Consider the following 15,264-nt stretch of genomic DNA (forward strand, 5'->3'; position numbering starts at 1 on the left):
AAAATGATTAGTATTATTAAACAACGAAGGCGTTGTCTATATGCATGTCTCAAATGACCCACAATGACCTTCACCTTCAAACTATCGTCAGCCACTATTTTCATTTGACAATGTGTCTTGCTTGCCTTAACGTCATGTAGTACCAATTAATGATGTCAACATATATGGTTCTTGTGACTATTTCACCAGTAAATAGGACAAGTCACAAGTGAATTTGCAAATTTTATCAACAATTTCATGACGTATTTCTTATATAGCATGCAACTAATTAGAGTGTCTCATGCTGTCCACCATCGACTCAGATGAATTATTTTTTTCCAGAGTGGAGGCAGGTGTGACGTTGTAGTGATCTCAAATAGGTTTATTAGCATTATCACTGCTATAACCGACTCTTGTATTGCCTGGGTATTCAGAGAGTAACAAAGGGAAAATTCTGGACCGGGCTCTGTACAGACACCGTGCATTTGGCTTTTGGAGTTATGTTATTTGAGGACGCTAAGGTCGTAGCTTGGTTTCTGGTATGGTGTTTTAGTAATACTGAGTTGTATATTACCTAGCTTGTTCATTTTTTAATGCAACTTATTGTTCATGTGCCAATGCCAGAGTTTCTAATGGCTGCTTTACAAGCCCAAAATGGTAGAAGTCAGAAATCCAATATCCAATGTGAAAAGTATTTCCTGTGCTGAGGAAGACCATTGGTAGTTCCGTAGCCTGGGTGACTTGGAACAGTGAAAGTGCATTCTGGCCATACTTAGAAGTGAATTCTGAGGACCACGTAAGTCTTTATGAATTTGTATAAAGTGGTCTTAAACTGCAAGATCCTGAAATTTAGTGACACCTGTGAAAATAATTTGCTAATATAAACGGCCTTTGTGAAGTCAACTTCCTGATAGGACTTTTGTTGATTGGCTGAAATGATGGTAACGTCAGTTTAGCTAGTGCTTCATTCCATTCCACTTCAATTACTAGATTCCCTTGGGAGACCTTCCCTTAAAGGTTTATGAGAAAGCTCTAAACACAGGAGCTTTCTGTGAAGACGTATGCCTCCTGTATCTCATATGGGCTCCGATAGATGCGCTCACTGGGGTCTACTGTACTCCACTGTCCATTTAATCAAGATGATATTGTGGTTATATCATGTTTTGCACTTGCAAAAGAAAATTGATGTTTGTGTAAACACCATCCCATGAACTCTTTCATATTGTTGTCTGACCTTATCAATTTGTAAGATGTTAAGCTTATTTCTGAACCTCCTTATAGCTTTGTGGTCACCTCAAAGGCCAGAGTCCCATCTACTATTGTAGGTAACCTAGACTCTACTTACGTTATTGTTCACTATCACACTGTCAGTAAAACTTGATTTATCAGACGCTTTCAAAATCGAGGTGTTGACATTTCATCAGATGTGGAAACCATGTTTGCCCCAACTGGCATCAGTGAGTATCATCATAATTTGTCTGAATTTGCTAAAAGCAGCAAGATCAGTGGAACTGGTGATAGACACACCTAAATGCCTTACTTCAGACATCCAACAGTGCATTCTCGGTATACTGCACCTTCAGGTGTATGGATACTCGACTTTGGAAAGTTCAGGTTTCTTTAATTCATATAAAATCTGTAATTGAAGTTTCCCAAATCTTGTAAGACTCGATCCAGAAACTAAAGCTTTGTCTACCGTCGGTAGTTCTAGAACTGTCAGTCTGCTAGCTCACTGGTCACTTCTGGCTCATGCTTTTCTGCATGTTTTAGGTTTATTTGTCATGTCTCGTGCTGCATCCTTTATTTAATGTGTGAAAATTAATTACATTGTATTTTCTTTTGAGTAAATAACACAAGGCTGGTGTGTTGTTTTGAAGAACACAACTACTCAGTTATAGTAGGAGATGTTGAAAAGCGTACACAACTGGAGCTCCTGTCTTAAGTTCTTGAACAATGAGAGGGTGACTGGAGTTATGAATGCCCCATTTTGCTTTCTTTAAACTGTTGTGGTCCTCATATGAGCTTACCACTTTGTGACGATGGGGTCTTATCATTATAATCATTTTACAGGTGGTGTCTGAAAATGGTCCGGCCTCAGGTTCTTGAGTGACCAAGACTGTAACATCATAAATCTTTTCTGCATCAATTAGATCCACCTAATGCCACAAAACCCTATTACTCCATTTTGTGCCATTCTTGTAGTGGTATCATATGTAAACTAGAAGAGGCACCTATTGAGTATATGTTGGCATCATACTTAATATAATCACTGTTCGCACTGACAGAGATTGGTGCGAAGTGTGGTCCAGGGTGATTGTTTCACAGATCGTCATCACCTCTTGCAGAGTAGCATGAGCAACAAGAGTACTGTACTGTGCCTATGTTCACTTCCAAGAACAACTTCAGTTGACTGGAAGATAGGATGGTATATTTCGAATTCACTGTGATTCTCAATTTAAGCAATACTTGGATTGTCTAGTTTATGTTGCTTCATATTGTTGCAAAACACTCATTATTATTATTATTATATAATATAAATAAGCACAGACATGTATAGCTTTTACAAACATTAGCAGTGACCACCACAGCAGGGGAAGCATGAGCAGTGTATTTTTCACCAGACTGTACAAATGAGATCTGATCATTTTGCCCACTTATCAGAAAGCATAAGAATGGCGTGTGCATTATTAAGTAGACGTATGAACCTTGTAAACTTACAGATAAAACACTGGAATTATATGTTGGCATATTATCATACTGGATTCTGCTGTGCTTTGATATCTCTTTAGTTGTCACAAGCCCTATAATTGTCTTACAGGCGTTCCCGTCTTTGGGACCAGGAAGTACATGAAGTATGTGGAGAATACTGTTTTACTCTCCATTACTGTTACTGCCTCAATTCTCCATTGGTTAAGAAGTACTTGTACCTCCTCAAACAGTAAATGAAGATCTGTTTTCATATGTCTTTGCATACGAGAGAGGACCAGAAGACAAAAAAGGCTTTGGTTTCATCCTTTCTCCCTCACTATCAACAAATTATTATGGAGAAAGACGAGGAGTTTGAGGACGAATTCTCAGATGATGAGTGCAAAAGCTAGATATATATCTAGCTAAACTTGTACGCCTTTGTTTGAGAGACCACAGCCTGAAACCATGATGAGCAACAACCACTGGCTCACTCACATCCTGATTCACAAATGGCCAATGATATTCACAAAAGGGGCCATTAAGGGCATGAATTATATGCCCCTATATTGAGACAGGAATGTCCTCTACAAATGGGAGCACTGCATCTCTAACTCAGATGATGTACTGCTAAAAAGAGGCAATTGAGTCATAGATGGATACAAACTGACTCACACGCCTTTAGTTTGAAATATGGATGAATGTAGATGCACGAGACTTGCACAACATAATGGGCAGAGCCAGAATCTGCAATTATGCCTTCAGTCTTGTGTGACCAAGACCATGCATCAACCTGTCTTTTTGTCATCAGTCACTGGTGCGAACATTAGCCACAAAGTCAAAATATTCTTTGCGAGTGAGCACAGCACTGGCAATAACCGCATTAACCTTCACCAGGATTTTAAAAAGGCCGAATAGTGCATCCTGATGAAGGTGCTCATTTAGAACCTTGGTGTTTTTAACAAGCCATAAATCGCCGGCCTCCCACCTCCTTTAATAATATTGATTAGGGGCAAACATCATTAAAGCAATTTAAATTTTCTTTTTTACTTTTGCACTAGTTCAGACATTCATTTATCCTACTAAAGGTTGAAGCGCTAGAGGCAAAGGGCCTTATAGGAGGCAGAGGTTTCCGAGGATCAAATAAAAGCATAGCTGTTCTGTCATGTGGAAAATCCAGTCAAAATGTTGCTGTTATTCATAACACAGGAGTCAGACAAGCAGCCATTGTAAGGGCTCTCACCTTTTTAATGGTAAAATAATTTTACTTTATACAAAGATGTTATATACAACAATATCTCACAGCACCATGTTTCCATCAAATCCATTAATAACAAGGATTTCTCAACCAGTCAAGCAGTTTAACAATAAACAAGAGCAATATCATTGATATTTCCAAAAATAAGATGAAAGTGCTTGAGGAATCTAATTTACATACAGGCTTCTTGGGAGTCACTGGTACACACACACTGTTCTGTGCAAGAACAATTCAGGGCAGATTTCAAAGGACTTTTTTTGACAAACAACAGCTTTTCTGCCCCACGGATTTCAAAGTAATGGAAAGTCAATACCTTAGAAGATTCATTTAAGGCATTTAATTGTTCACGATGAGGCGCAGAGGAAGGAGCATTTATTAGCCATGTTTCCTCCTCTTTCACAGACTTCTCAACCTCATCTAAGTCACTGAAGAAGTCATTTATGACATCTTGGTATTGCACTTTTTTCAGTTGTTCTTCTGTGTGCCGAACGGTGTCTTTCCATCCTTCGGATAACCTATCTAGTGCAGTCTCCACTTCTTCGGTCGGCAAATTTTCTGCAAAAGTGTGAAATAGAAAATTAACAAATTAATTAAAACTTGCACAAAATAAACCTCGGAAAGCCCCCACTGGTAAGATAAATCAGAAGGGAAGCAGCAAAAAAATTGCTAGTATAATCGCAACAGGTTTTGAACGACATTTTTTTACCAACAAAAACCCATGATCATTTAAATATGTGTTGCCCAGAACAAAACAAATGGGAGAACTAGTAAACACTGATGCAGCACCAGAGTAGAAGATACTCCGTTCGATTTCATGCCCGATGCTGCAGACACCAATGAAATGAAGACATGAGCATATAACCTACTCTCCAGTGTGCCCGACCTAAAATTCCCTAAATGCATTCCTTTTGAAGGATTAAAAAGGAACATTACAAAGATAAACCAAAAAAGCAGGAAGGGTGTTTATTGAACTTCGATAAGTAGACAGATGGGTAATGAGAAATATTATTTCAAGCTGTATGTAGTTTATTGCTTGTCATGCTGGATGCCATCTGCTTGGAGGGTACAAACTCCTTTAAAGACCTCCCTCAAAGCACTCCATAAATCGGTGGCGGCGTAGAAGCAAGAAACGTTCTTGTCAGTTTATAAGATTCTGGAAGGCTTGAACTTCACGCCTCAGTCTGCTGCAGCAGTGCTTGTAAAAGGTGTATAGCAATGAACATGCTCCTGCAATGCAGATACCCTTTATCAACACTCCCAAGGAGAAGCTATAAAACACTTGTGAACCAATAAAATGTAGGCATTCAGGAAGCGGCTTTTTGGCTGTTATCTACCGCGTGGCCATACAAGACATGACAAACATAACTGTTAGCTTGGTGATTGCCTGACCCTTATATTCACCTCCATATGTAATCCAGATATGTCTGATGGTTCCTTTCATTCCAGTGGAATATTAACAGAACTCACATCTGTAGCTGTGGTAGAGATTTTTTCTTTACTATTTAGTGAACTGCAGCAGAAGCAAGAATCCTGATACACTGTCAGGGATAGTGCCAGGTAGGCTGAAACGTAGCTGGCAGGGGGCAATGATCAGACCGGATTCCAGAAGATTGTCAGATGCACACAATAGTCTACAGAAGAACTGAGACAGGGTGACCAGGGCTAGTATCTTAAAAGGAAGATCACAGGCATCGGTAGAAGAACCACAGCCCAAATATTTAGGTTTAAAGGATATGGAAGCATCTCGGAATGCACACCATTAAAAGCTGCAAGTGGAGTAGGATTGTTGATATGATAAGTATTTGGAAACAACAAAAGGAGTTATTGAAACTGAAGAAGGAGTCGGAGGTTTCGGAATAATGATACCTGGGTGCACTTGTTTAAAATAGTGCAACAAGGGGACATCATGTCCATTGCTTAGTCAATAGGCATGTACAATACAATGTACAATACCACTCTATATTCAGAGCAAGCACTGAGAAATACCACAGTCTAATGCCATATTCAAAGATTTCCTGCACAACTAGACCATGCTTTTATTGCCCTTTTCCTTCCATGCGTTCTCCTTTATTTGGTTGCCATCTCTGCAGTGTGCCCCGGCATGTTTCCTCCAGCATGTTCCTCATGTTCTCAGAACCACAGAGGATACCAGTCATACTTACGTAAGATTCTGGCTAAAAAAATAAATGTGTTGGTGTTACACTATTTACTGACTTTGAAGAAAAAAAAATTAAGTATTATTCTGTGGCCTATTTCAAGGAGCAAAAACGGTATTAGATTGCAATTTTAAGTGCCCATATGCTCTTGGCCACACAGGTATCACATTAGCTGAGCTAATATCATACCATATTAACAACTTAGGACTAAATTACAAGTGTGGCGGTCCGAGGACTGCCAAACCCACGGTGGCAGTCGGACCGCCACACTTCTGACAGTTCAACCGCCAGAGTACAACCCTGGCGGTCAGACTGCCACCACCGCCAAGATCATGGATTGCGGCAGGGTGGTGACAGTCAGAGTCATGGTCAGCCACGGTGACACTAAGTTCAGCACCGCTGTGCTAATCATGAGTCCTCTTTCCGCCAGCCTTTTCATGGGAGGGTTCAAACCATGAAAAGGCTTTCAGAAAGCCAGTGCTGGGGACCCCAAGGGTTCCTGCCAGGAACCAGGGGTTCCTGCCATTCCCATGGCATGGGCAATGCAGGGCCCCCCTGGCAGCACTACTGGCATGCGCACTGCCTTAAGGGAGCCAAGGCCAATACCGTGGCACTCTTTCCACCGGCCTGACCGGCGGAAATGACGGAATACAATGTTTCTGCCAATCAGCCCAGCGGAAACATCGTAATACAACTGAGGGGTGGAGGGGAAAAGGAGGTAGAGGGGGGGAGAGGGGGTGCAGGTATGACGGCTGCCTCCTCCACGGGGTTTTGGCAGGCAGATCATTCCGACCGCCAAAATCGTAATGAGACCCTTAGTATCAAAAAGGTCTGTGGTTCCTTGTTGTGGACACCTTAACATTCTAAGAAGAAAGAATGCAGACGGGGCAATTTTAAATAGTGCAGGACATTGGCTAATGATTATAATGTTAAATCTATTTATATAGCACTTACAACTTCTGACAAGGCATTGGAGATCTTTTTCGGCATGTAGCACGCTACTCTGGAACCCAAGACTAGTAGTTGGAAGGTTAATGATGCTCAACTAATAACAGAATGAAGTCAGCCTGACATTCAATCCTTGCTTCTCGAAACATATCTGAATAGTAAAGAAAACGTGAAATCAAACCTTCCATTCCTCTGATCCACAACTTTGTTTAGGGTGAATAGGTTTGAGCTATCCCATTCCACTCAGGTTATAGTATTTCACATCATGTCAAGGAAATTGAAATGGGGCTTGAGGTATCCACCGATGGGCTGTTCATTTATTTACATTGTTGTTTTTTGATATGAGGCTTTTGTGAACCTTTTATGAAAATGTCTAACTGCAAAGCTGTTCACTGCCTTTGGGTTCAGTTTCATCAATAGTAATAAATATAATAAATATAAAAACTAAAGCCCTGGGACTTGTAAATGCATGCCTTTGTAACTTTGATGAAAACTCAGACAATGTGGCAAAAAAACATTCACTGCCTAGCATGGCATAGACAACCCTTACGCAGAAAAAATCTAAATAGATTTGTACAGATAACATTCACTTCCAACCTGGCAGTCAGTACAACAAGCTGATGCTTGCGTCCCAGTTTTTCTGAAGGTCCACCAATAACTTCAAATGACTGCTCACACAACCACATCCAGGTTTCTCAAACTTTCTGTCAGGTTGATAGATATTTAAGTATATACTTAATAAATCTATCTATTTAAAAACAGTTTATGTAAGAAGATGGAGTTACAAGCTCAACCAATGGATGCTGGAAGAATGCACAACTGCTGGTTATCCCAAATCATATTAGATATCTGCTACATCACATTCAATGCAGTGACCTTTAACATGCCCACCAATCTGACAAGCAAAATCAAGCGGTCAAACGCCTTCTCAAAACACATAGCAGACTACATCAGGCCCAAAAATAAAATGTGCAAGAAATAAATTTGCAAGAAGGAGTAGACCTGATATCAACCTGCCTAGATCGGTGACCCATCCTTACAGATACAATAGGATTCCTCATTAAACTACTTCAGAAATGAACAAATGACTCACCAAATGAAGGCATGCCAAACAATTAATGCAAATTCCTCTACCAAGTTGCTTCATGAAAATTAACCCTGTGACCGGTAAGTTAGTAGGCTACACTTGCCTCTAGCACTTCACATAATCCACACTCACAACACACTACTCTGTTGTTTTCTAATGCAGACATGTTTTAAAATAATGAAAATTCATGTAATTAACATGTAGAAATAACGTGTAGACTTCAAATGACAAGCTGTATTTCAAAAGCAAGTGAGAGCACTAGGGTTTCACATTTACACATATTTAGTTACAATAGCTCTAAAGTGCATTTTTACTTTTTCTTTTAACCTGACCTAGGACAGGGATGCGAGATGTTAAACTTTCAATGACATGAATATTCTGAGAAATGTATGACTTGGAAGAAACTGTTAGATTTCAACCTTGCCAGAGGCATAGTTTTAATAAAATGTAATAATAAAGTAACATGTTTAGTTTAATTCCCGTAGAATGTTTCCTATGAACAATAGTACTGTTAGTTCGAATGGGTGACAACCGTATTACCTAAGGCTGATTTGTAGAGGCCTAACCATGAACGGTGGCTGTCTTATAGTAAGGGAATGGTGAGACCACATCTTTGACTTCTCAAATGTTTCATAAAAGGTTTCATTCTACAGTTTAATAACTGTGAGCTACTGTCTTCCGACTGTTTAAGTGACGGAAGCTTTCCTGTCACCACAAGGACACTGTGCACTGTTTAGACGAGCTGCTGTAGACTGCAACTAATTGTTTCAACTGTTGTTATGAAAATACTATGAGTGCAGGCTCCTAGAGCAGGCAGATCAATTCTAATCCAAACTCTGTGCTCTTTCCACAGACCCCTCTGCAAAGCCGTTTGAAGACACTTCATTCTGAGAGACCCTTTTATTTCCTCTACCTGATTCTATGCTGCTCTGAGATTCTACAGAGATTCTTGAACCTCTCTTTATGGGAAGAGCTAGCCCATTCGTCTTTGTCTTTGAAGAGCAGAGGCAACCCTATGAGGACCAGAGAGCTGGATCACCATAAATCCAAACACTTCTTTGGCTAGTAAAATATACAAGCTTCTAAGTGAGCTTCTATGTGCAAATACATGTAAATGACTCTACAATGAAGCAAGTGATATCACTGGCTCGCAGGTGGCAGATTACCAGGAAACCTTTAAAATAAAAGGTTTCTTGACTTCCATCAGCCAAAACTTAGGTAAAGGAGGTAGGTCTCTGTGAGAAAGTAGCCTTTTTCTAAGCCTTGCTACCCCTACTTTTGGCCTGTTTGTCAATATATGTCAGGGTGTTTTCACTGTATCACTGGGATCCTGCTAGCCAGGGCCCAGTGCTCATAGTGAGGACCCTATGTTGTCAGTATGTTTGTTATGTGTCACTGGGACCCTGCTAGCCAGGACCCCAGTGCTCATAAGTTTGTGGCCTATATGTGTTCCCTGTGTGATGCCTAACTGTCTCACGGAGGCTCTGCTAACCAGAACCTCAGTGGTTATGCTCTCTCTTTACTTTAAAATTTGTCACTAACAGGCTAGTGACTAAATTTACCAATTCACATTGGCATACTGGTACACCCATATAATTCCCTAGTATATGGTACTGAGGTACCCAGGGTATTGGGGTTCCAGGAGATCCCTATGGGCTGCAGCATTTCTTTTGCCACCCATAGGGAGCTCCGACAATTCTTACACAGGCCTGCCAGTGCAGCCTGCGTGAAATAACATCCACGTTATTTCACAGCCATTTACCACTGCACTTAAGTAACTTATAAGTCACCTATATGTCTAACCTTCACCTGGTGAAGGTTGGGTGCAAAGTTACGTAGTGTGTGGGCACCCTGGCACTAGCCAAGGTGCCCCCACATCGTTCAAGGCAAATTCCCCGGACTTTGTGAGTGCGGGGACACCATTACACGCTTTCACTATACATAGGTCACTACCTATGTATAGCGTCACAATGGTAACTCCGAACATGGCCATGTAACATGTCTAAGATCATGGAATTGTCACCCCAATACCATTCTGGTATTGGGGGGACAATTCCAGGATCCCCCGGGTCTCTAGCACAGTACCCGGGTACTGCCAAACTGCCTTTCCGGGGTCTCCACTGCAGCTGCTGCTGCTGCCAACCCCTCAGCCAGGTTTCTGGCCTCCTGGGGTCAAGGCAGCCTTTGCCCAGGAAGGCAGAACAAAGGACTTCCTCTGAGAAGCGTGTAACACCCTCTCCGTTTGGAAATAGGTGTGAGGGCTGGGGAGGAGTAGGCTCCCCCAGCCTCTGGAAATGCTTTGATGGGCACAGATGGTGCCCATCTCTGCATAAGCCAGTCTACACCGGTTCAGGGATCACCCAGCCCTGCTCTGGTGCGAAACTGGACAAAGGAAAGGGGAGTGACCACTCCCCTGACCTGCACCTCCCAGAGGAGGTGCCCAGAGCTCCTCCAGTGTGTCCCAGACCTCTGCCATCTTGGAAACAGAGGTGTTGGGGGCACACTGGACTGCTCTGAGTGGCCAGTGCCAGCAGGTGACATCAGAGGCTCCTTCTGATAGGCTCTTACCTCTCTTGGTAGCCAAACCTCCTTTTCTGGCTATTTAGGTTCTCTGCTTTGGGGAATTCTTCAGATAACGAATGCAAGAGTTCCTCTGCATCTCCCTCTTCACCTTCTACCAAAGGATTGACCGCTGACTGCTCAGGACGCCTGCAAAACCGCAACAAAGTAGCAAGACGACTGCTAGCAACATTGTAGCGCCTCATCCTGCTGGCTTTCTCAACTGCTTCCAGGTGGTGCATGCTCTGGGGGTAGCCTGCCTTCACCCTGCACCAGAAGCTCCGAAGAAATCTCCCGTGGGTTGACGGAGTCTTCCCCCTGCTAACGCAGGCACCAAAAGACTGCAACACTGGTCCTCTGGGTCCCCTCTCATTCTGACGAGCGTGGTCCCTGGAACTCAGCAACTCTGTCCAAGTGACTCCCACAGTCCAGGGACTCTTCAGTCCAAGTTTGGTGGAGGTAGGTCCTTGCCTCCCCACGCTAGACTGCATTGCTGGGTACCTCGTGATTTGCAGCTGCTCCCCCTCCTGTGCACTCTTCCAGGATTTCCTTTGTGCACAGCCAAGCCTGGGTCCCCGACACTCCTTCCTGCAGTGCACAACCTTCTGAGTTGTCCTCTGGCGTCGTGGGACTCCCTTTTGTGACTTCATGTGGACTCCGGTTCACTCTTCTTCCAAGTGCCTGTTCAGGTACTTCTGCGGGTGCTGCCTGCTTCTGTGAGAGCTCCCTGAGTTGCTGGGCGCCCCCTCTGTCTCCTCCTCCAAGTGGCGACATCCTGGTCCCTCCTGGGCCACAGCAGCACCCAAAAACCTCTACCGCAACCCTTGCAGCTAGCAAGGCTTGTTTGCGGTCTTTCTGCATGGGAACACCTGTGCAAGCTTCATCGCGACGTGGGACATCTGTCTTCCAAAGGAGAAGTCCCTAGCTCTCTTCTTTCTAGCAGAACTCCAAGCTTCTTCCATCCGGTGGCAGCTTCCTTGCACCCTCAGATGGCATTTCCTGGGCTCCTGCCCACTCTCAACACTGTCGCGACTATTGGACTTGGTCCCCTTGTCTTACAGGTACTCAGGTCCGGAAATCCACTGTTGTTGCATTGCTGGTGTTTGTTCTTCCTGCAGAAACCCCCTATCACGACTTCTGTGATCTCTGGGGGTAGTAGGTGAACTTTACACCAACCTTTCAGGGTCTTGGGGTGGGCTATTTTTCTAACCCTCACTGTTTTCTTACAGTCCCAGCGACCCTCTACAAGCTCACATAGGTCTGGGGTCCATTCATAGTTCGCATTCCACTTTTGGAGTATATGGTTTGTGTTGCCCCTATACCTATATGCTCCTATTGCAATCTACTGTAATTCTACACTGCTTGCATTACTTTTCTTGCTATTACTTACCTAATTTTGGTTTGTGTACATATATCTTGTGTATATAACTTATCCTCATACTGAGGGTACTCACTGAGATACTTTTGGCATATTGTCTTAAAAATAAAGTACCTTTATTTTTAGTAACTCTGTGTATGGTGTTTTCTTATGATATTGTGCATATGACATCAGTGGTATAGTAGGAGCTTTACATGTCTCCTAGTTCAGCCTAAGCTGCTTTGCCATAGCTACCTTCTATCAGTCTAAGCTGCTAGAAACACCTCTTCTACACTAATAAGGGATAACTCGACCTGGCACAAGGTGTAAGTACCTCTGGTACCCACTACATGCCAGGCCAGCCTCCTACAGTCTCTGACAAAAACAGTTCTGATTGTGAAATGTTCCTAGATCACGTTCGATTTTTTCATTTCTTAAAGTTATCTGTCGCCAGAAAAACCTGAAGCAAAATTTTATTCTGTGACACATTCTTGGAAATGTCTGTGTATAACAAAGCCATCTCCCCCTTCTCAATTTTAATTTTAAGCATGAAACCTAAGTAGGAATTTCAGTATGTTTCAAATCTATGTGTACTCTGTTCCTTTATTTGCCTGAAAAACAAAAATGGTAGGACTACTACAATCCCAGTTTACCAGCAATATTCAAGGTATAAAGTTGATTGTCTCTTTGCTCCTCAGAAGGTGAGATAATTTGTCTTTTGCCCAAGTGAGAGAGAGACAGATACTAACTGGGTTAACCAAGAAAGTAACAATTGACTTCCACAGAAGAACTGTGCCAATTGCCTTAATTGGATCTGAGGTTTAATGCGTCTTGGGTTCAATTAATTTCGCCTTACAATTCCACTTTTAAATTTGTGCCCACTGGCACAACTCACAAAACATCAACACATATAATGTGATGTGTACTGCAATGATGAGGCCCATCACCTTCTAGAAAATGGAAACATGTAACATGACAAAAATAACAGAATTCTTCAATCCAGGATACTATTGAATACAATAAAATTGGATCTGCCTTAACACCATTACATTTTAGTTGCTGGTATTGTATGACACTGAAGGCAAGACACAATTGCATATCGGTACAACCCCATAGCCAACCTCAGCTTTGACACAAACAAAAAAAAGAACCATTGCAGGGTCTTTGGTTAAAAGCAAACTGTCTTCCTCTATGCTTCCTTCTTTAAAAGCAGTTATCAAGGACACCAGCATTGGTGAGCATTCCGACAATCCACTAACAGAAATTGAGGTGACAAAATCACAGGGCCAGACCCCATAGAGATACAAGTCTACAGAGTCATGGACATCCTCAACTTGTTCTTGAGACTACAGACAAACCATCTTCTCAATAAAAGGCACAGAAACACAAACACAAACATTTGCCAAATGATGGCCTCCTTTGTACCAGTCTTTGGACAAATGCTGCAGAGACAGACCAATGCCAGGAAAAAGCCCCACATAATGTCATGATTTGAGTCTAACAGACTGACTTGTGGCATGAAATACATGTACTTTCCCTTACGATGTTCCCAGTACACACCAACTACACCTACACCATAAAATCTGGAATTTTCACAAAGTATCACAAACAGGTGTCCTGGTATCACTGTCAGGCACTCAGATGTTATCAACAGAAAGCCATATGGTCCTCTGTTTCATCCAATGAGTCCACCTGGTCAGATAGATAGGCAAAGTTGTCTTGTCCATATGAATATCTGAAAATGTACCGCAAACGTTTACTAGTTCACTCGCTTTAAGAGTGTAGAATGAGGAAGAGAAGTTAAAATCCTCACCAGAAGTCAAGATAAATGTTACACGCTCTACTAAACAAGGTTAGATGTGTGCTTACTTCAGGAGTAAGACCTCTTGTGATTATAAAACTTCCTCTAGTGAGAGGAAACTAGATTATTGATATACAAGAAATGTATTTAGAGGTTGTTGCCACATAGTTTAGAGATTCTCAATTTATGAGCATGGGTTTTCTGAGAGATCCTCTAAAGCTTGAAACAGACAGGTAAGGAAAAGTGGGGACAGTAATCTACTCTGGTAGTGCTGTGCTGACGGTGACTGCTTCAGAGGTATGAAAAGTCTTGGAATGTAAATAGGAAGAAACATCAATGATGAAAAATAGGATGGTGCCGTAGAGTACTTTTTAATTACTGTATTTCCTTTTTGCTGTAATTTAAGTCCTGTTGCCTTCTTTTTAGGTCGAGCATAGCAGCACGCAAGCGCTGCTCTTCTCAACATGTAATCTATTCTGTGGGCTTTAACCACGCCCATATCATGGCCATCACTTTCATTCATTCCTTGGCCTGCCTTTCAAAAATCTCTTAATGTCATTGTTAAATGCTTTACGTTTGTCCCGCTTTGTGGCTGTTTGGTTACCGCCTTGGAGACTGACCCTGTTACATGGACTATTGCATGATCGGGAAGGTACCTTAGGGTGGCGTACTCATTTCTCTTTTGCCGCGCATATCTGTATGTTCTTTCTTTGTCTTCCTTGGTTTTGGGCATCTTGCTGTTTATTTGTGATGTCTACAGGGGCTTCTTTATTTTATTTTGTTATGTAGCGCAAACTCGACACAATGGTAATGGAGTGCTTTACTTATATATTTTTTTGCAGTTATATATAGCGCAGTCCCAATAGAAAGGTATTACAGCGCTTTACATGAGCACTGGTTACATTACACAAGAACACATTCATCTTTGGTAGCACGGGAAGATTAAGGGATTTGTCCAGAATCACAGGCTGTTGAGCTCCAAAGTCGGCAGCTCTGGCCCTTACGCCACATATCCTCTCCCCAAGGGTATTTTGTCTAGTATATGTTGAGGCAGCCTGGGAATAACTTTTTTTTTATGTAGCACTTGGTAATACAGGTTCCATTCTTAACAATATCGCTATAATTCATTTGCATCGACCTTGCAGCGATGAAGAGATGAAAAGATTATGTCAGGATTATTATTTTATTTTTTTGTAGTTTTATGTAGTACAAACTCAACACAAAGGTATTGGAGAACTTTATTTATATTTTTGCAGTTTTATATAGCCCAAACTCGATGCAAAGGTATTGCAGCACTTTACATGAGCACTGGTTTTATTATACAAGAACACATCCTCTCCCCTGGGGTTCTTTGTCTAGTGCGTGTTGGGGCAGTCTGGCAATAACTTGTTTTTATATAGCGCTTGATAATAAAGGATCTGCCATTTCATAGCG

At 42.0% G+C, this 15,264-nt stretch overlaps 1 protein-coding gene across 4 annotated transcripts in view; it reads right to left on the reverse strand.

The window, feature by feature from the left end:
• The window catches only part of UTRN (utrophin), a 1,374,288-nt gene that overhangs the window by 979,074 nt on the left and 379,950 nt on the right, over nucleotides 1-15,264 (reverse strand). For all 4 annotated transcript variants that reach the window (XM_069235249.1, XM_069235248.1, XM_069235247.1 and 1 more), the window contains exon 20: nucleotides 4,236-4,477. In XM_069235249.1, coding sequence (XP_069091350.1) covers nucleotides 4,236-4,477 — 242 coding nt within the window. The remainder of the gene's footprint in view (nucleotides 1-4,235; nucleotides 4,478-15,264) is intronic.

This window comes from Pleurodeles waltl, chromosome 5, assembly GCF_031143425.1.
Source record: "Pleurodeles waltl isolate 20211129_DDA chromosome 5, aPleWal1.hap1.20221129, whole genome shotgun sequence".
In the NCBI taxonomy this organism is placed as follows: Eukaryota; Metazoa; Chordata; class Amphibia; order Caudata; family Salamandridae; genus Pleurodeles; species Pleurodeles waltl.